Here is a 22984-nt window from a genome sequence, read left to right as displayed (position 1 = left end):
CCCAATTCTGATCAATTGTCTATTTTGGCAAAAAATTAACTAAGTTGCTGTCTGCCAAGTATTGAAAAAAACTAAGGATTGTTTTTTAAGGTATGTTTACATTTAGAGGAATTTTTAATGTTTTTCAAAATACACTCAGGGGTACTAGAAGCAAAGTGAGCTCTCAAGCCTGGAAAATAGGGCAGAATTTCTTTTGTTCAGTCATTTTGTCTTCTTTCCCACACTACCTCATAAACAGAGTTATGCAACTCTTCAGTAAACTATGCAGTCATATTAGTGGTACCAAGGGATGTGCACCTACAAGACTGTAGTAACGTGTGTGGTATATATATACATATATATATATATGTGTGTGTGTGTGTGTGTGTGTGTGTGTGCATGTGACTTCAAGATTTTTATTGCTAATAGCAGCCTCAAAAGCTTGCAGTCAGTAGGAACTAGTCCCAAACTTAGATACTTCATCTCAGAAATGGGTCAGAAGCAATATCCTTAACACAGAATTCCTTTTATTCCTATGTTAGCAGCCTTGCAAAATATAATATATAATAAATTAATTGATAGATCCTGCTATTTGATTTCAAATGCTGAAATAAAAATGGTGGATGGTAGTTGATTAAAGACTTGTTATTTAATTTAATTTTTTCAGGCACAGTATTTTATATAAATCTAGTGAGTGTTTTACAATATATTCTGTCACTTGTAGCCCTTGCTGGAACACTTCCCTATTTCACTCGGCTGTCAACACTTCACTGAAATGCAGACAGGAAATTTTCAAGGTCACAGATTAGTGAAGTGAGAATTAACAAGGCTCTGCTAGAAAGTCATAATGAGATGGATCCTTTATGCTACCAGAGATTATTGGAATTGGGATTTATGAGGCATTTTTCATACTAATCATGCTACTTAGACTCTATCTCTGGAGACTTTTATTACAGTGAATGTTTTATATTTACATTTCCATTAAGTCTAAGAGGATGGTCTCTGTGAGAGATGTAGGGACTTACACACAATGGTTATCACTGATTCTAGCATTGCCTCTGTACTCTGTGATATGCTGATGAGAAAAATTAGCATTCAGTAAATCTTACTTTATCTACATAATGTAATGTAAGTTAATGTGTATTTTCTTTTGAGTTTGTAAGTTAGTGTGTATTTGCCTTAGGGTTGGATACTTGTGAGTAGCTTATTTGTTACTCGCCTTATTGTTTTATTTCCTGTGTGTTAGTTTCTGCATCCCTTTCAAGGTCAGGGCATCAGTCTCATTGAAAATCCATGGCAGGTTGACAGTCTGAGATTGCAGAGAAAGACCTGAGGCCTTGAAAATACTCACCCACAAAGCCTTTTTCTTATGGCCTGAATATATTCTATACCTCTACCTGTCACTGTCAGATTTTGACTTAGAAAACAACTCCAAGTGATAAACTTCTGCTACCTATGGGCTTGCAGTGTCACAAATCAAACTACTGTTCTTTATCCTGAGGGGAAAACATCCTATAAGTGTAACAGATATTGTTCCAGGATTTAAGAGAGCTTCCCAGAAACTGGAAAGAGAGACAATATAATAAGTTTAATGAACAAAGCCCCAGGGAGGAGACAAAAGCAGGCAGAGAGAAAAACATGCATGCACAAGCACAAACAAAAGGCAGAGGTGAAATCTTGAGAGGTGAATGTTCCTGACTTCAGCAGGGCCAGTTTCACTCCAAATGGAAAGGCAGGTTTTTAAAAATCCCCCATACATTCTGTGTGGTTTTCAGTTTTTATTTAGACAGAAGTGAATGACAGGTATTAACTAAGCACAGGGAGATGTTTTTCCCCTGCACTGTTTGATTTCTGGCTGGCAGGAGCAGCGCTGCTCCTCTGTGCTGGGCTAGTGCCATGGCCCTCACATCTGTAGCTCATGCTTTGAGTCTTGGGCATCAGGAAGGTTTCAAATATGAAACTTCCTCATAATTACTGCATGCTTTCAGTAATTAAGCCAGGAAAAGGAACAAAATGAGTATTTTTGGACCGTTCCAGGAAGAACAGTCCACTACTACTGTTCATTTGTTGATACTTGACATACATAATCTTTGTGTCTAACGAGGGCATGAGGTGCCAGGACAGGCTCTGACAAACTGGGCATCAAGACTGCCTGTACAGTTTTGATCTAGGGCATTGTAATACATCCTTATGAGGCCCTTTTATTAAATTTTCTACAGGCCCTCTGCTGCAGTCAGTGAATGAGTGATTATTATTTCTTTTTGTTATTCCCACTTGATGTGGCCCTATGCCATATTTGGGGTGTGTTGCTCAGAGCATGCAATGAATAAAGAACTGTTCATTTCCAAATGGGCATTTTAAAACATGCTCCCCTTAACATCAATGTACAAAGATTAAAGCCAAAATTATCCATTTTCAGTGTCTGTCTTGAGACATGGAGGGACTGGTTTTCCAAAGTACTGTTCCTAGCCTCCTCTGTGGAAAGCACAAACAGGAGGTGCTTAGAATTCAGCACTGGTGTGGATCTGGCTTCATTTCTCACATTAGATACTCAAAAAATATATCATGTAAAAATAGTAATCACTTGTGAAAAGCTTATTCTAAGTGATAAAACCAGGGATGTATAAAATGTTTACAGCAGAAATAGAAAAAGAACAGTGTTTTACAAAGTACCTTCAGCTCTGTCTCTTTTCTGCTTGTAAACCTCTCCTCCTGGCACCCTGCACCCCTCTTCAGCAGCCCTTCCACAGTCCACAGCACCACACCGTGTGCAGTTTTATGGCACTCATCTCTAGGATAAGGTAAATCTGGAAGAGGATGAGGGACAGCACCAAAGATGGGGAGTGCTGCTGGAGCCCCCAGGTTCAGCGGTCTGGGTTGCATTAACATGTGCAGAAGCATTGCTTTCTCTTGTTACCTGTTATATGTGAAATCCCATATCCTTTACTTAGGCATGATTCATACAAAGTATTTCTGCCCAGGAAACCATGTTTGTGTTGCCTGGGCCATGCATTTATGTGTTGCTGAATGCCATATTTAGTTGCTTCTGCAAGTCCCCTGTGGTTTGGGAGAGGCTGGAAGGTGTTCTGACTTCCCCTTGTCTTTGCACCACTCTTTTTGGAGTCCACTACTGGTACTGCTCCAGATATTTCCACACTTTAGGTACTTTGGATGCCATTGGCATTTGCTTGCATCCTCTTTAAGATGTGAGAGAAGAGGCCCCACATTCAGCCAGTTTTCAGCTGATCCTGTTCTCCCTCCTTCATCCACACACAAGCAAAGAGGTTGATGGGGCACGTGGAGGCAAGAAGAGTGTCCAGCTGACTTTAGTGAAAACAGTGAGGTGTGGAAGTCATGAGGCAGGACAGCCTTAATTCTAGAGGAATTAAGAAAATGCTTGACTATAAGGGCTAAAAGAAGTGCAAAAATTAGAGGAGCTCCTAGAGACCCGAGAATGGCAGTGAGACTCCTAGGTCTGTTGCTCACACTCAAGTCAGTGGATATGTCTCCACTGCTAGCAAAAGCCATCTTTAGGGTACCCTGAAGCCGTGGGACCCGCAGACCATGGTCTGCACGGCCCTTGCATCACTTTGAGCAGACCTGCAAGGCAGTCTTGTGATGATTTGGGGGACAGAGTATGCTGTGCCTCCCACCAGCCCAAGGGCCCCACTCTTCTCTCTCAGCCTTCACAGCCACAGGCCTTGGAAGTTCTGTGAGGAAAAAAAGTCTGAATCTGGCACCATCAATTCTTATACCACAAATAGCTGTCTTTATTGCTGTGCATAGCTAATTAAAATGATGATGAGATATGGTGGGAGAGACAGATAAACCTCTGGTAATTTATAATTTGCTAGGAATAACTCAACACTAAAGACTTGTAATCACAGTTCATTGAAATATATGAAAATCCTTTCAGTTGAAGAAAAAAGCTTCTCCTATGACATGGTGCAACTCTCCAGGTGGGAGATTGGACACAGCCATGCAGAAAGAGATTGCGTTGGCTGGCAGCACAGGAGCAATTGAGGACACAATTTTTTTCCGGTTTTAAAATGGTGCATGCTCAGCTCCAGCTGGCACCCTGAGTGAATGAACGGATGGAAGAGCTGTGCTTCCAGATCCATAGCTCCCTTCATCTCAGTAAATGGGATTTTAAATGTAGTGAAGTGTGGTGGAGAAATAGATGAGTTGTCGTAGCTGTGTTATGGATCTAAGTAGGGTGGTAATCAGTAATTAGAGTTTAAAACATGGGAAAAAAATTGTTGGAACAGTACTATTTTACCAAGAGTGTGGAGTTCAGAATACCAATTGAACTTAGGCAAGTCCCAGCTTTAATGTCACCATCCCTGGGGAGCAGTGGCCTGGTTTTGGCCTGTGGTTGTGCTTTTTAAACAAGTAAGTGTGGTCAGACATAAAGCTTCATACAGAGCCATGAAAATGGGTTTTAATCTTTCAGGGCTGTCTTTTTGCAAGTAGCTTCTGGACAGCAGAGTGCAAGTGAGCACAGGAATGGTTGTCTTGGCTCCAGAGAGCCCACAGCCATCTTCACTGAGGGGCTGGCATGAAGAAGGGAATGAAGAGAAAGGCATTTCTGCCAGGCTAGGAGGGCTGAGAAGCAGCCAGAGCAATCTGAAATAATTCACATTCCTCTCCTGACCATGTCAGGAAGGAAGCCCACAGTTTAGGACTTAAGCTTTTCACAAATATGGATAAATTTATTTCCACTCTTGTCCTGAATGGCAGGGTGGCATTATCCCCATTTTACACAGGCAGGGCTGAGGCATAGTGAAATTAGGGTTATATGGTCCATTTAATATGGTTGTCCATGTTGCAATGCCTTTGGCTCAGTTACAGAGCTTAGTCAAATATATTTGCAACATTTGTGTGGTCTCACTGGCTACAAATACAGCCCTGCATGCTTATTTTTGCTGCAAATCGCAGCAAAATGTGTGTTTGGCACCCAAATAGCAAGAAAAATGCTCCCACTTCTGTAAAAAATGCAAACTATGCAAAGTTTGGACTGAATGAGGACCTCAAGTGCATTTTTTTTCCATATTCATAGAATATGAGAATATGAGCCTGAGGCACAGGCAGAGTTAGAAGTCAGTTGTGCATGTGTGCTAGACCACTTTCCCCCTTGCAGTCTTTCCTGTTGTTCACTAGACATCCAAATGTCATTTGCAACAAATTGCAGAGCCTTCTTCATTAGGCAGCCTTGATTAGGTGGAGTACAGACATCTGCATAGCAGGAGTGACAGCAGCAATGGATTAACATGGGGATTTGCTTCTTCTCGCAGCAACACAGACCACTGCATGTTTAGCAAAACTAGAAAATATTTTACCCCAGATCTTTTGAGAAAGTTTGATTAAGTCAGTAATAACAACCCTGTGTCCATCCTTTTCTGTAAAGCAGATACATACCACGAACTATGGATATATAGCATTGTTCTTCATTATCAGAAAATGCAGAATATGAGCAGTGGCCTGAAAAGATCTCAAGTGAGTGGAGATGGCTCACTCTGCATTGTAACAGGTACTGGGCAAGTCTGGCCCAGTGTGTTGGGTGATCAAGCTAAGTGCTCCCAATTGCTTCCTTTTCCAAAACCATAATCAGCATCATGAAGACAAGGAAGAATCCTGATTTTTAAGCACCAATAATTATACTAAGCAGGTTGATCAGATAATGCAAAGACCAGATAAAAGGTTCTGTGGATAAGAAGTAGGTAGTGACTAAGAAGAGAGATTTAAAGACTAATTCATTTGTGCACATGACATATTGAGGTCACTTTACATTTTCATCTCCTACCTTCCATTCATGTCTGCATCCATTTATGCCTTTAAAGCAACTGTGCCTTTTCTTAACCTCTTATCTATCAGAGTTTTTCTCCCAAGTCTTAATTCCTGTTTTGGACCATTATTGGGTAACTGCTGCAAGGTGTTTTTTCAGAGCTCTTTTATGTTTTATTGTTTTGACTCTGCATTTTCTGTCCAGAGAACAGCTGACAGCTCTCTCTCCTAGGAGTTTCCATAATTTTTTCAAAAGGGAAAAGGAAGGAGTTTTAGGTTTTGTGCTTAATACATGAAATGGGATCATTTATAAGCCTTGTGCTAAATCTGTGCTAAATCACAGAAACAAGATGAGGTGTTTTGAGCTTTGAGTTTTCTCTGGACAGGTACGCAGTATGCTAAGATATTTCTTTAGATAGAAAGTCACTTTTCTATACCAGACTTTTAGTGGAAAATTATTCAGCAAGCCAAATAGGAATTTCATATCACATTTCATAGATTTTGACCATTAAAGATGTTTGGTGCAAAGCAGTCACTAGTGTCCCATAAACAATCTAAGAGAGTGAATTGTACATTAGAACCTTGCTGCATGGTGGCCAGATATACTCAATTATCTATCTATCTATCTATCTATCTATCTATCTATCTATCTATCATCTCTCTATCTATCAGTTATATCTTTGTTATTCATTGCAGTAATAAATACATTAATATGTTACCTTACTTTATGTTGCAAATGTAAAAAGGCCATGTAGGAAAAAAATACAGCAAAAATATTTAACACCTTCAGATTTTTGTTGCAAATTGCACTAACCATCTGTAGCTAATTATAGGAGTTTGACTTCTCCCCCAAACACAGCTTTTACATCATACATTTAATCTGTTTAATTAATGGTTGAGATAATAAATTGGTTTTCTATCAGTCTGTTTTGTCATTGCTGATGAAATTATTGTAATGTTGGACTTAACAAGTAAAGGAACTCTGTTATTTTACCTTATGTTTTAAGAGCTCTTCTGTATTTGTGTTCCATACCAGATGTCACAGTAATTATTATCTGCAGACAGGAATGCCAACTCTGCTCTAAATGTAAAGCTTTTCTAAAAGTATTATGCAGTGAATGGTACAAACTGCTGTTATGCTCCAGTATATTAATACTTTGAAATTGCTTCTTGTCTTAAGAACTCCTTGCAACTATGATTGTGAAACTGAAAACTGAAATTTTCAGAATTAATCAGATCTGCAGATCAGATGTTTCCTGCATTCCTACTTAGCCTAGCTAATTAAAATGCTTGGGTTGTGAGGGTTTTGTTGTTGTTTTTTTTTAAATGGAAGTATGACTTTTTCATTTTTACTTGCTCTGTATGCAAAAAAAAGAAAACCACAAAAAAGCCAACCAAAAACCACTAATTCAAAATTACAGCAGTTTTATTTTTTCTTCTAAAAGTAAGCAAAATTTGGCCCTCACTCTTTAGTTCAAGTAAGAATACCTTCAGCAAATGAAATTTTACATTTTTTTTTATTTCTTTGAAAGCCAAACCTTTTCACACTCTCAGCCTCTGTTAGCACTTATAACTGATCTTTTTAGTTACAAACAGACTTGGGGCTCTTCTCACTTCAGCTGAGAAAGAGGAAGAAGAACAGACCATGGGTAGTTTTGTGGAGTGTGCCTGTTATTCACAATTAGCTCATCTATTCAGTTCTGCTGCTCATGTTGAGGAGCAGGGAAAGTTTGAATGAAAGGCAAAATGTGAGGAAATAGGCATTGTCTGGCATGTTAGAGGAGCCCTGCTGAACAGTGTTAGCATGAAGGGTTTCCATAGAGGACAGGACAGTAAAATACAGTGATCTGGCTTTAGCAGCCTAATTCCAACAATTTTCTGCTTTTCAATTTATTCTAAATAACTATGGAGCAATGAAAGCAATAAATTACAGTCATTTGAGGAGCAATACATTCCAGTGCCATTATTCTGCATATGTGAGGCAACTACCTAAAGAAAAAACCCCAAACGCTAAGATTTGTAAAAAAACTTTATTCTTATTTTATTGAAGCCAAATTTGTATTCCAGTTTTGTTCAGGAAAGACTTCAGGATCAAGATGGCTTTGTAAGTAATTTTGTGCAGGAGTTTTTAAGAAACCAGAATGATAGACTTCATTTATAGCATAGCTAATTTTCTAGAAATGAAGTGGAAGTTACAGCCAGTTTGCCCAAATGTATGAGTAATTTGGGAGAAACATACCTGCATGTGTTTTTGCTGAGCTCAAAACAGACTGGGACACAGAGTCTCAGAAGATTCATACTTTTTTTTTCATTTTGACACTCAGTAAGGCTTCAAATCATACTATTACTTGGTCAAAAGATCAAAAAGTTTATTACTGTTAGGATTTGGTGAGGAAGATCACAAAACCAGCAGTATGGATGGATTATGCCCCTTCAGATGTTTGGGTTTATGTAACTACTGTGTCTATGAAGGCTGTGTTCTAGTAGAAATAGGATCTTGGAGATAGGACATGTATTTTTCATTAAGAAATGTGCAAAGTGTTGTTCAGAGTTCAAACTGAGCTCTTGTCATAGCACAGAGATCCGTGTAACTGAATTAATTTTATCCAGATTTGTCTCTTATTGATTTTAGCTGGAATTAATAGCAATATTTGAAGTTTCAAAATGGTATAACAATGTATTATAGATAAGTTACAGCAGTCATGGACTACTAAAAGTGGAGGAATCTGGAGGGTGTGTTCTAATGATATATCCAGTGCTGACATAATATTTTTGTCTGCTGGTAATGGTGGGGTTTACAAGCATTTGTGTTATTATTGAAACCAGACCAGTAATTATTTGCTGACCAGTTCCACAGGGTGATACCACTGATCACCAGGTTTAGTTACAGTATAGAAAAATTACTGCCAAAAAGAAGTCTGAAAAATAATTTATTTTCTATTATACTGCATTTAAGTGTAGTTTCTATTGCAAAAATCCAACAAGACAAAATCAGTGTATGAGTAACAGTGGGATCACAGTTTCTGAAGCTGTTCTGGAGCTGTGCTGTCATTGCAGGGGTCTAACAGGACCTGCACATTACTGGGTGACACTCAAACACTTCCAGCCACTGGCAACCCAGACTGCAAGGGCCTGGCACCAGCTCTATTCCCTACAGCATGACAGAGCTGTAGGGTGTTTTTCTGGGAGTTTTTTTGAGGTGGTTAGGAAATCACCTCGTTTGTATCAAGGTCAAAACAATGTCGCATCAGGCTGTCCACTGGAAGCTGAAGTCAGTGTACTGCTGGGTGCAGATGAGCTGTCTCTATCTGAATTGTTTAGGCTGATCCAGACACCCTACTTTTTCTCCTTTCTTCCTTTACTCATTTTTCTCCTAAAAGAAACACATCATTGCTTTAGGTGCATTAGACCCTCAGAAGTGACTTGTCATATTATGGGTACCAGGAGAATTAACTGTCTTGAAAAGAGGAATTTTTTAAACACAAAATGTCTTGTTTTATCTAAGTTATAAACCTTTGAAATGAAAGTGTTGTCTTAAAAAGCATATAGTCTGGTAGTAGCACTGTATCTGCCTCTGTAACAAGAACCAGTGCTACAATTAAAAGTACTTGTTATTTGAAGTGATGTCAGACTCCTGTAGTACTGATTATGAAATCAAGCAAGACATTTTTAGATATTGTCTCAAAGTTTGTCAATTGGTAAACTGAAATACCATGAATGCAAGGGTTCCTGATGTGGAAAAAGATGTGTAAAATTAAAACCAAATATATCATGTACAGTGACAATATCCAAAAGAGTTTGACTGCCTATGTGTGTACTTATATACATGTGTATTGTCTTTGCATAGATACTCACACATACAGAAGATACTGTAGTGCTTCAAATTTCCTTCCATCTATAAAACTAATTGCAAATTATTTCTTTTTGTTCTTCTCACAGCTGAATTTTTATTCCTCTTGTGGGGTGTTTATCTCTGCTATGCAGTGCGGACAGTCCCATCAGCATTTCATGAGCCACGTTATATGGCTGTTGCAGTTCACAATGAGCTCATTATCTCTGCTATATTCCATACAATTAGGCAAGTGATCTGTAGATCTAGTAATTAACCATTTATCTTTCAGGTTTCCTATGTTACAACTTAGAGTGGGTGAATGGGATAGGATGCATAATGGAAGGTCTTATAAATATTTGTTTCTGCAAATTAAGTGCTTACTAAACTTAAAACTATTCCCATGGGATCCAAGAATATGAAATTTTATAATTAGGGGGTTTTTCAGTATAGTTAGGTGATATTTTCTTAGATCAAAGTTCAGTATATATGATAAATTAGGTGTAGCAATGCCACTGTCTGTCTTCAGTCATCTACATACCACTCACTGTTTTGTATCCCTAGAAAAACAGCAGGTAAGAATGTTGGTTTGTATGAACTTTGCTGATGTGTAACAGATTGGTGAGCTGCAGCTATGTGTTAAGATTATTGTACTGGTTTGGGCATGAAGCATAGTGTCTTATATGCTGACATAAAAAAGTTGTTACACATATAATGCTGTATCAGTAATATAAAGCCCATGTTTCTTCTGAAGTCTGTGATGAGCTCTGCATTTCATACTTGTAAATTATTTGGGTAGTAACAAATAAATAAGGGTCTTTGCTAGAGCTACATGAAAATTTACTGAATCTGGCTTTTACAGGCTTTCCTACCGAGTACCCTGTAAAAATGAATTGGTCCCAGGAAATGCAAAAGAGGAAGATAACATGAGTTTCATCTCATCCTGTAAAAACTCTTAAGACTTTCTTCTAACATTTTCACACCTTCTTTTACCTCCTAACAGATTTTATCTACTAAGTTGTTTGGGGTTTTTTTACATTACTTCATTGACAGTCTTCAAATACTCTTCTCTGTTCCTTGATCTGTCTTGGCACTAACATTTCTCCTTGTCTTCCTTATTTTGCTTTCATGTTTTTTTCTGACTAAACATCAGCAAAGCAAATCCTTCATCTCTGTTCCTTTCTGGTGCTCTTTTCTCTTATCATTGTTATACAGTTCACTGCATTTTTCAGACGTGCCATTTCTTTCCCTTCCCCTTCTCCTAACCCTGTATTTCAACACCCACATACACTCAAAATCTATACTCCCTAATACAAACATCTGCAAAGTTATTGTTTAAAATCTTTATTTGATGGCAGCATTTTCCTTTTCATTCCTGATAGATGTAAAATTCACTTACAATACTTTTGAGTTTATTATTACCAATATTACAATACATACAATACAATTACATTACCAATATGATGGCTTCTCAGTCAATTTTTCCCCCATTAATATACATTCCTAAACTGTGTGTTGAGCCATGTTAGAAGATACTGTTCAGAGGTATTTTTGTAGGCTCCAAGTTTCTTTTAACAATAGAACAGGAGGCAAGTAACCTTGGATGAAAGAAAGAGGAAAAGGAGAAAATGTGGCATTTTAATACATCCCTTATGAAGGAGATACAAAGGGATTAAGTCTTTCAGTTTGTCTTACTGACAGTCCTGTGCCTGCAGCCTAAGGTCTCTAAGGTGTGCTGATCCCATTCTTCCTTTTTTCCCTCTTTTCTTTTTTTTTTTTAATGTACATTTTGTATTGATTCTTTCCCATCTGTCTAATATATATACTGGTTTGTTGAAGAAATATTGTGTAGTGTTTATAGATAAGACTGAAAAAAATGTACACAGTCCCTCCTGAGATTATGTCCATTTCTGCATGCCCAACTCTTAATCCCTTTCCTTTTTTTTTTTGCTTCTAACTTCCCTGCCAAGTTCTGGATGCAACTGAAAGGGCGGAAATGTAAAACTTAGATTTATATGACATACCTGAATTGTCATGAAGTTGAAAGTACTGACTGGAGCCTTGAAGGACACTTACAAGGCAGCCATCCAGTCTGAAAACTCCCAAAGCTCATGGAAGATTGATATGAGCACTAAATAAAACCTTGAACTGTTTGCATTTTGTTTTTGTTTGAAAGTATTCTCATTTCAGAGACAAAGGACTCTGGATTATCTTCAGATAATCATAGTTTATTGTTGCATAATGCAATTCCTGCATTGCTCATTCTCTTATATTACTGAGAAAACCAAAATTTATATGTAAAAAATCTCATTCAAATAGAAATCCCATCTTTGCTAGGGCTGAATGGCTACTACAAATGTGGTTTTGCATTCAGAGGCATGGTATGACATGGATACCTTAATCAGTCAACGTCTCCAGCATAAAGGAAGCAAAAAAGCCTTCATAGAATCTGAGGATTAGATCTGTTAAAGGTTAAGCAAAAGTAGTGGCCATCAAGATGTGGGTGCTTTCTCCCATGTGTCTGATGGATCTGGCTGCTGCTAGCTCCATTGCAGGTTGAGCAGATCCCCCCTGGGGCAGTCACACAGACCTGGCTGCCCACAGGGGCCAGTGCAGGTCCCACACACAGCCTGGTCCTGTTCCTCCTCTGCAGCTGGGCCTGGGATGACACTTTGGGTCTTCCCAGGGGCCACCCACGTGCTGCCTGAGGCTTGTTCATCAGTTGCACACAGGCACCATGCAGAGAGTGGTATCACACATAGCAAGGATTTAATGAGAAGATGGGAGATACGTCAGGTACCGAGCTCAGTGACAACTTGCTTACACGTCACTAACCATTTTATCCCCCCTTCTTTCCATGCTTTTTCCCTCCTACCTTATCATCTACCTATCCCATTTCTTGTCTTCCAAATAAACAACCAACCCTCATTATTTTTTTCCTATTGGTCACAGTTTTCCTGCATCTGTCTTCAAATTTGGCAATTGTGATGCCGTTATCTAGGTAATCATGATCTTATTTTCTGTTGCTGATATGGTTACACCAGTGCCACTGACCTTGCAAGTTCTGCTCCCTCAAAGGTCCTTCAATTACCTGTGAAGTTTGCCCATCTTTCAAATTACTCCCTATTAACTACCTGTGAAATCTTGCTATCCCTTATAGCACCGTCTGTAACTTTTGTTCACCTTTTGTTCTTTATTTGTTGCATCCATCAATTTCTCATGTCATCTTCATCAGTGCAGTTGTGTTCAGTTTGCTAAATCTCAGGCCTAAGCCTCCTCACGTTCTCTCGCACCCCAAAGCAATAGGAACTCTCTAGGAATTAGTTAATTGGGATATTTTGTTGTGTTCATAAAACATTGCATTTATGAAGTATTAAACAAGTAATTATGACTGTATTATTACAGCATGTAAGCCAGTGTTTCATGCCAGACTATTTCTGTTAACAAAAGCTTCTTCAAAATGCATCTGTGAATTTGGATAAGTTGCAAATGTCATTTCTATCTGAATGCTTTTTGCTAACCTGGAAATTGCAAGCCAGCAGTACATCCGCTCATCCGTTGCACTGCTCACTGCTCCTGGCTTTGGGAGCTCACTAAGGCAGACAAGCCAAGCATGCCTCAGCTTTAACTGCACTGCTTCTTCTACCACTCCTTTAGAAAGCTCAGCAAGGGACTGTTTTGTTTGACAAGTTCAGCCACTCATTTCCAAGCATTCACAGGCTCTTGGATCCCACTGCAGTGAGCTGGGCAGTCCTGCTATAAAGATCATTTCTCTGCTCCCTGCTAAGATGCATTTCAGTTCAGTTCTCCCTTGGATGGCTTATCAGCTGTACTCAATAGCTGTGATCTGTGGACATCCTGTGTTTATAAAGTGCACTGCAATTCATCATAGTACATGTGCTTAACCTAAAACCATCCCTTCAGCTCCTTAATGTATGTAAGCTGCCATAACTCAGGGCAAAGAAACTGTGACATTATAAACAAAACAAAAAGACAGCTCAATGGAGTGAGAAATATGGAATAAGCAGTATAATTTAAAGTCTGTTTCTTTTTATATTTTGGTTTGTTGGTTGTTTTTTTTCAGAGTTGTTTTGAAATTTTAGCATAGGGAAAGTGTGTAGATGTAATTTTTAGTCTGTAGAAAGCAGTACAGAACAAAACCAGTTGTGTTTGGCCATTCAGTGAAAAGAAACCTAAGGAATAATACAGATATTAAATCTAATGCACTGGAAAAATGCAGTGAACTGCAATCCTGAATTCTATTTTCAGATTCATTCTTTCTTCAAGACTTCAGTCTGACTGGATGCTGATGCTGTTCTTTGCACACACACATTTGACTGTGACAGTCACTGTTGGGCTACTTCTGATCCCTAAGGTATTTGAGTCTGCTCTCTGTTTTCTTTTCCCAAGTCTGAGGAAGATAAATGTTGTCATGCAGAAGCATTTCTGTGTAAATGTAGCAGCAACTGATAGAAAAGGAGGATGTAAAATTTGGCTGTTTTTCCTTGAAAGCTGTATTGTTTTTATTTTTAAAAAGTGTACATTTTCAAAGTTTCTTTCAGCTTTCAAAATTCTAGGAGTTTAAAGTACTTAAAATGTTGATATGATAAATAGAAGAAGGAAATAATCCTGCCTAATTGTGCTTTTTTTTTTAGGTATTTGTATGACCATGCTGCTGCTAGAGTTAGCTGAGAACAGACAAAATTTAGGCAAGGGTGTAGAACCACTGGGATCAGGAGGCTGGACTAGCCATGAGATGGGGAGGTAGGGATTTAAACCAGGCAGTTACAGGCTGAAAAAGGAGAACCCTTTGCAAGTCAGAGCCTGGACAGGATCAGGGAAGGGCAGAGAAATCCCCTGAGCTGCAGCCCAGACACCTCCTGGAAGCTCCAGTGTCATCTCACCAGGGGCAGGAGATGTGCAAGTGGCTCCCCCTGTCCCTAGCAACAGTGCCCAGGAATGGAGTGGAACTTCCTCCTGAGGACAGTACCCCAGCAAAAGGAATGACTTTCTAATGGGTTTCAAAATGACTAAACTTATTAATCAAAAGCTCAAGAGTCAAAATAGCAGTAAAGGTGAAAGCTACATATGAAGAAAGAGCATTAAGCAGTTCAGGTTGATAGAATTTTCAGGTTAATGAAGCTGCTATTCCTGCCTTTTTCCTGTGTGTCAGAACAGGGTATGCTGATGACTGTCAAATATATGTACATTGAACAGTCATAACTAAGGACCCATTGATGCAGCCTTAATACTGCATAACCTTGTTTTATTTTAAATTACTTTTCTGGTCTTTAGCAATAATCTTATATTTTCTATTTTATATTCATGCACTTTATTATATATCTTCAGAGATATTACACATCTTCAGACGTGTCTTTTTAAACTAGCCTAGAAAATTTGTTGACCTTTCTGAAGCTGACTCAGAACTACTGATCAGCATTTTCATTTTTAGCTTATTATCTGTGTTTCACCGCACAGACTTTTCTTCCAACACACGAAAGAATTCAGAGAATTAAGATTCACAAGGTTTAGTTCTATTCATAAAGTCCTGAAGACAGATGACTATGTGGACAATAGTAAATTCAGATGAGTGAATCAAGATGACCAAAACAATAATGACAACCTCACTCCAACTCCTGATTCAAGGACCTGGTGAAACATAGAAGAAAAAAAGTTGTTTACTTTTTCATTAGTTTCTTTCTTTTTTTCCCCCTTTTTTGTGTTTTTTTTTTCCTCACCTTATGTCTTCCTTTTCAGGATTAGGATCTAAAATAGGAGAATTGCTTTCTGCAGGATTATTAAGATGTATATTGTATAAAATAGTGACTTACTGGTTTAACAGCCTTATTGGAAATAATGTCTGAAAGTCTGTTTTCATGCCAGCCTAATTAAAATGCCATTTAAAGAGGTTCAAACAAATACCAAAATAAGTAGGGACTTTTTTTTTTCTTATGCAAATTTCTAAGATTTATCATGTTAAGCCATCATAAATAAGAGTTCCTTCCATACAATACTGAGTGAGACTCTGTGGGACACTACTTAAACCAATGAAGCTTAAGTAATATTTTGAGTTTGAGAATCACATCAAATCTGTACAAGGGTCCTTGTACCGTAAAAATTGTTGTAAGCTCTTGCACTGATGTTGAAGTAAATTTTTGCACTCATGGCATTTTTTTTTTGTGAATACTTATTGCAGTTTTCACATTCAAGCAATAACCCAAGAGATGATATAGCTACAGAAGCTTATGAAGATGAGCTTGATATGGGTCGGTCTGGATCCTATCTGAACAGCAGTATCAACTCAGCATGGAGTGAACACAGTTTGGATCCTGAAGATATTCGGGTACATAGAACTCATTTAAATAGCATTCCTTTTCAATAACACTTTTTCCTAGAAGGAAACTCCAACTTGCATGCATTTGTTTGTCTTTGCAGATACCAGCTGGAAAATGCCAGCTTAGATCTTTTAGGAATGTGGTATCAGGTCATGTAAACTCTCATGTAGTATTTGCTAGTGTGAAGAGATGCTGCATCACTAGTTGTAGTAAAAGTCATAGTGGTGGCTAAGGAGGAGGAATCATCCTCAGCAAGAGTTGTTACTCAGTTTACATAGATTCTTTGACTTATTTTGAAGTGCAAACAGCTTTTGGTTTCAGTTTAATTAGTTATTTGTACGTAACACATACATAAGCATACGTAACTATAAAGATAAAAATTTTAAAAGTTGAATAATGGAGAAAATTACTTTCTTCTTACTTTACATGGTTAAAGGCCTTATATTCTCAGAACAAAAAGCAGCTATAGAGTTCAGCAGGAAAGCACACACTATAGCATTGTGAAATCTGAAACAGCATAAATGAGTATGAAGTGTGCATGCTATGGAAAGTAACATGTTTGTGCATGAGAGTTGAACATTTTTAAAGTGGAAAATAAATGGGATTCAAGTTGATGGAGAAATCGCATATTCAAGAATTAGAAAAGACAGTGAAATGAGTTTAATGCCCTTTCTAGAGCAATAGGTCTTGCATTCGTCTGTCTGCTTGTTTGACTGTAGTCACTCTGTAAATACTAGTTTTGCCATTCACTTTGCTTTGCAGGATGAGTTGAAGAAACTATATGCTCAGCTTGAAATCTATAAAAGGAAAAAGATGATTGCTAATAATCCACATCTCCAGAAAAAAAGGTGCTCTAAAAAGGGCTTGGGGCGCTCGATAATGCGGCGTATCACAGAAATCCCTGAGACAGTCACCAGGCAGTGCTCCAGGGACGAGAAGGACCTGATGGAGCACAGTGCTGTGAAGAACTTGGCCACACTGAAGAAAAACCCACCAGATTCCACAAGTTCTTCAAAGCCAAAAGAAGATACTTTGAAAAACAGAGTCTTTTCCTTAAAAAAGTCCCACAGCACTTACGATCATGTTAGGGATCAAACAGAAGAACCAAATGGCTTAACTACAGAAAGTGCAGAAGTCATAGCTTCTGAGAAAACACTTCTGGACTCCTTGAATGATAACAAATTAACCAAAAATGCTCCTGAAAAGGTTGAAGCTGTCTCTACTGAATCGGTCCCTTTGGTGTGCAAATCAGCAAGTGCACATAATTTAAGTGCCGATAAGAAGCCTCTGCACCCAAGAACATCTGTGTTACAAAAATCCCTCAGTGTTATTGCTAGTGCCAAGGAAAAGACTCTGGGACTAACGGGTAAAACACAAAGTCTAGAAGAAAGCACTAAATCTCATAAATCTCAGCAGAAGGGTAAGGAGGCCACCAAAAAGCATTCAGCCTCCGATAAAGGGGAACATAAGGATTCCCACCGGAAAAACTCTACCCAGTCTGAGGAAACAAAGAAAACACATAAATCTGGAATTATTAAACAGCAAAAGGTCAGTCAAACACCTGCAAATCCAGACACAGGGCCAGGTAAGTCTCTACACAAGGAGAATTTTGACATAGGAGAAGTTTGTCCTTGGGAGATATATGACCAAGTTCCTGGTCCTGTGCCTTTTGACTCTAAAGCTCAAAAACATGTGTCTATTGCTTCCTCAGAGCCAGAGAAAAACCACCCTTCCCAGCCAAAGGGGAAGACTCATCATAAGCTGAAGACACCTGAGGGGCACCAACAGTCAAATCAAAAGAGTTCAGAGAAGGTGGAAGCCACTCAGGAGACACAAGAGAAGCAGATCTTTGAAAATGAGAAAAATCAGTCAAATTCCAAGTCCCAGGTGTCTCCTGGGCTGAAGTGTGAGAATGTTAATAGGTATACACCTAATACCCATCCTGGAGAGCGAGAAGAGCTGCCCCAGAAAACAGCAGAAAAGGAAAACCTCAATAAATTGGCTGAACAGAAAAAAATTACCTCTTCTGAGGGAAACGTGCTTTCATCTAACTCCCATAAGCCAAGTAGTTACGTACAGCAACCTTTAGCATCTCGAGCTGAAGTCTGCCCTTGGGAGTATGATACAGCAGATTTACCAAAAGCAGAAAGAAGTGTAGCTTTATTGAACACCTCTGCTATAAGTGCAAATAAAACAGCAGCACCTCGAAAATAAGAGGCTTTTGGACTGAGGAGAGTAGCAACATTGAGAAGAGAGACAACAAGAAAGACAGAGGGGACTTAGGCCAAAAGGATCTGAAAATTCATAAGGAGCATCACTTAAATCAAGGGAATCAGCACTACAAATATGTAGGAGTTAAGCAAAGTAAATTATTGTTATTGTTGTTATTATTTATATGTTGAGTGCCAACAATGTGATTAGCAGTGCCCAGAATATGGTCCCTGCTCCAAGGATTTTACTGTGTCAATGAAAGAAATCTGCCTTTGTGAAATCAATTTTTCTTTTAAAAGAAAAAATAATAAGATGATAACAAACGCACAGTATAGATCTTAACCAAATTATTTCTGGATGCTGTAACTGGCTGTAACTTGCCCTTGGGACTTTAAAGATCCAGCAGAAGTGGGACACAGAAAATGTCCTGATGGCAAAAAGGGGTACCAAAAAGCAGCTTATTAAAGTGATGACTTTTCACTTTTCATATTTAATCTAAATAGCACTGCTAACTCAATGCATCCCAAGAATATTTTATAAAATGATTGCTTTCATTTTCTTATTACTGTGTGTTTAAGTACATTGTTGTGTCTCATATTAAAGCATTCCAGATTGTATAATTTTTGCAAATAACTTTGATATTATGTGACACAACAACATATTTATGCAATCTGCAGATACTGTCTTCTAATTGCAAGTTAAAATACCTGCTGTAGACCTTTTTGTTTATATGTAGAATTGCAGTAGTCTTTCACTGGCTGTGGAAGCCATAATTCATATTGGGAAATTCTTTTGGGCTTTGGAGATTATTTGTTTTTTCTTTCCTGTAATTTATATAGTCTTTTATGTTTTGTTTACTCTCTGTTATTTATATTTATAGTTTGATACTGTATTATTCAGGGGTTTTATATGCAGTAAGTTATGCACTTCCCTCTTAATGCTAATAGACTTTGTCAATAATGCAAATTCAGTTGTCTTAGCTGCATATACTGGTAGGACAACTTATCTGGGTTTTTTGTTATTAATTGGAAAATATCTAAGAGACAAAAAATCTTACTTTAAACATCGATGATGATAATCTTGTTCAGTATTTCATACTGAACCTATCCTGTTAAATAAGACAAGCAAGAATGACAATGAATATACCCCAGAAATGATTGTGTTTTACTAACACCAGACAGCTCTGGGAGATATTTTATTTATGGAACAACACTTTACTGTTTACCCCTGTTGGCAAACCTCAAAAAATTGGCTCTTGGAGTGAGAACTCCAAAATATTACTCTTCCCCCACATATGCAAATGTAAGCGATACTGGGAACGGAAATGATGGCATCTCTCTCCAACTGTCCAAAATGCTTTGACTTTTTTTAAATTTATATGTACATTTACAGTAAAAGTTGGTGTTTGATACAGTGCTACTTTTCAGCAATAGCTACAGTCCTCATCGTGCATATGAGCTTAATTCATAGGTGGCCCATTCACAACTATGAGTCTTAGTGACAGTTCACCATCAGGGCCTGAGGACTTGTTGAACTCCTCTGAGGAGTGTCAGCAGTAATTAAACAGCCCCAGCCATCTCAATGCAGTACCAGTAAAGTGCTGTTCACAGGAATTGGCTGTACCTGGTGTACTCCAAAACAAAGACAGCTCAGTCCTAAAGAACTTGTGCAATTTGAGAGAAGTGATGGGATTCGGTGGAACATGAAATGTGGATGACTGAAAAGAATGTGTTGTTTAATATATATAATATATATAAAAATAGATATTTATATATGTTTAATATATATATATATAAATGTCATATCTAATACACACATGCACATACACGTATGTAGTATAAACTGATTTTTGTGGCATCATAGAAAAAGTGGCTTAAGATAAAATGCAATGAGCAGAGGGACTTAAGACAACCTGGGCATGAGGATTTTTCTGTCCTTTAAAAAGGAGAGGAGTCTATGGGCATGTCTAGACTGACAGATCAAGATGGATCTGATTTTCCTACTGCCACTGCTAAGCCCAGACCTGACATGTGCCAACATCTGAGCCAGCTAGGGACAAGTTGACTCAGGTCTTGGTGCTGTCTAAACATGTTACCTCACTAATAAATTCTGCTTATTAGCTCCAGATTAAGTGACTGAACTGCCCCAGCCAACCTGGTTATCCAGGATAGTGCTCAGTTCCACCATGGGGATGTGCTGACTTAGGTCTTTACTACCCTGGGCTTGTCTGACTCTCCCATCCCTCTTTTGTAGGGCATAATTATGGTCTAGGGGATCTGACTGGGACCCTTCAACCCAGAATCCCTGTTCCACCCATGAAAGGGAGTCAGGCATATGAGTCTGGGTGCTTTGGACATCATGCACCCACTTTGCACACACAGGGCCACTGGCATCCTATGTGCAGCCCAAATCCACCTCTGTCCTTGGTGTGGAAAAGAGTTGAGGTTAGACCTGGTGCGCTCAGATTCTCCCTTCCCAGTCCTAGACACTCATGGGATTGGTCTGTAACTTGTCTTGTCAGCTTCAGTGGGACTTGGTCAGCTTTTCTGAGAGAAAATAACCCTGAATTTCTATGGGAAGAAGTCTCTCCTAGGAACAGAGCTTTTTGGGAGACCTCCAGGAGCACACTGACCCTGTGTGTGGAGAAATACACGATTTTAAACGTGCTGAAATGGTGACAATCTTACATCTCTCCTATCCTTGAAGGGAAGTTCTGCAGTCTCAGCAGTGGTTTTTGGGATTGGGACAGGGGGACAGCTTATGGCAGGCTGCCCTGGCTCATTTACCGGAGCTCGACTGTGAGGTTAGAAGCGACATCCACGGAGGGATGGGGGAAGGAGATCTCTGTATGTACTCACTGCCTCTTGGAGACAGATGGTTGCAAGGAGCAGGTACCAGCCTCGTGCCCTTGCTCATCTGGCCCTCCATCCTTTATCTCAGAGCTGAGCAAGGCCACACTGCCCATGCCCTGCTCTGCAGGAGCCCTGTAGGGGTGCATCGAGCACCGAGGACGGGGGACTCACATTGGCAAAGTGTCCACACTGCACCACTGCCCCTTGCAGTCCTGGCAGGATCGAGCCCGTCGTGCATGACTGTGTCCGTGCCACCACTGTATATCTGTACTTGCTTGGTTTCCTTTCCCTTTCTTTCTGTTTGGAAAGATAACTTCATTAGAAACACAGAAACAAAGGCCACTCCTTGGCTGGTGTAAAACAGCCCAGCTGCACAGAAAGCAAAAAGCAATGGCTGGTTAACCAGGGAAGGCATTGGCTTGTATATTCTTGTTTGGTTTAGATTTCTTTCGTCTTGACCCTTTCCCTCACTTCTTAAAAACTGTCTGTTGTGGTTCTTTAGGCTCATTGTAGTCACATCCCCTAAGACTGACACAATTGGAAAACTTTCCTTTAGAAAACAAAAAAGCTTTCCCCAATTTATTAAGCAACTGATCTTTGGGCTACAGATTCAATTGGGACTTAAATTATTTCACTTTTAAGAAAATGAGGGGCCAAACTTCACTCAACTATCCTATCGCACTATGATGCTGCTAGAAGCATTGCTTAATGAAGACATACTAAGTTAGACATAAATAATGTTTTGTGTTTCATAGGTTTTTCTCCACCAGCATATATTGACTAGATTGCTTAGATGTCTTTTTCTGGAATTTCATTGTCATTGTTTAGCCAAGAGAAGTGCAACTCTAGAGTAAAGATGTTATAAAGATGTTCTCTAGCAGATCTGTTAAGAGAAAAGACAATAAATATGAAGGTCACAAACATTTGCTAGGTTGTCCTTCTAAATGCATGTGCAAGCTGCATTTCTCCTTCATTTCTAAGCCATGGTTTATAAGTAATTAGATTTATACCAATCTTATTAGACTTGTATAATTTATGCAAGATTATGCGCTTTAAAATATAAATCAGTGCACACCTATCATCAGCTTTGGTGGCATCATAGACCTGAAACCAGACAAGACATTTATATTTGCTCTCCTTAGGCTTTTGCATGCATATGACAACAGGCAGGCCTGAGCAAACACTGCCTTTGACTTTTAAAATTTTAGCTACTCCAAGTTGTAGAGTATATAAAGCTGTAAGTCTCTTCACTTTATAATGTGGTTCTTATGACAATGTTATCTGGCAACCAACAGCATCCACCATGAAATACTTGATAGATTTATGTTGTAATGTGTTGCAGCATGTAAATAATGTAACTTCTCTGCAATAAAGCACATTTATATTAAATCTGTCTGCAGGCTTTTGTGTTGTGATTTTCGGAAGTCATTATTGATCCAAACTTTACGGGTTTCCCATCAAACTTGTAAAGTTTTACAGCTTCTTTGATCCGATCATGGCATTATCATTTTCTGGATTTTTCCTTATATTTTCATTAGAGTAGATATGCACTATGTTCAGGATTTTATGTTAGGGAAGTAGCTCTGTTTGCTCAGTGGTTGCAATTTTGAGGTCAAAATTGTAGAGTCCATTCTATATTCTTTTGAATTTAATGGTAACTACAATGTTAGAAAACAAGGGGAAATAAATAGACCACATTTTACTATGTCATTGTAAAATCCTATAGCTCCTCTGTACTATGTGTGCACATGCCTGAGTTTCTCATCTCAAATGTCTGTCTGACAGGTATAGAAAAGATACAAAGAATGGGAATAAAAAAGATGAGAGGCAGAGAATGGCAGCTGTGTAAATGCAACTTGTTTACCTTGGGAGAGAGATGACTCAGAAAGAGGGATGAGACCTATAAAAATTGTGAATGATTCAAAGGTAATTAGGAGTCTGGAATTTGCTGGATTTTGTTGTGCAGGAACTATAGAACACCCAGGGTGGCCATC

The 22984-nt window shown here is 38.7% G+C and overlaps 1 protein-coding gene across 1 annotated transcript in view; it reads left to right on the top strand.

Moving 5' to 3' along the window:
* GPR158 (G protein-coupled receptor 158) overlaps positions 1-19951 on the top strand; it is a 183030-nt gene extending 163079 nt beyond the window's left edge. Inside the window, exons 8-11 of the mRNA XM_059481523.1 lie at positions 9703-9841; positions 13862-13967; positions 15789-15935; positions 16690-19951. Coding sequence (XP_059337506.1) covers positions 9703-9841; positions 13862-13967; positions 15789-15935; positions 16690-18141 — 1844 coding nt within the window. The 3' untranslated portion in view covers positions 18142-19951. The remainder of the gene's footprint in view (positions 1-9702; positions 9842-13861; positions 13968-15788; positions 15936-16689) is intronic.
* Positions 19952-22984: the final 3033 nt, after the last annotated feature.

This window comes from Ammospiza nelsoni, chromosome 1 (assembly GCF_027579445.1).
Source record: "Ammospiza nelsoni isolate bAmmNel1 chromosome 1, bAmmNel1.pri, whole genome shotgun sequence".
Classification (NCBI taxonomy): domain Eukaryota; kingdom Metazoa; phylum Chordata; class Aves; order Passeriformes; family Passerellidae; genus Ammospiza; species Ammospiza nelsoni.
The sequence above is the reverse complement of the archived record's forward strand: the minus strand, read 5'-3'. Positions and strand labels throughout refer to the sequence as shown.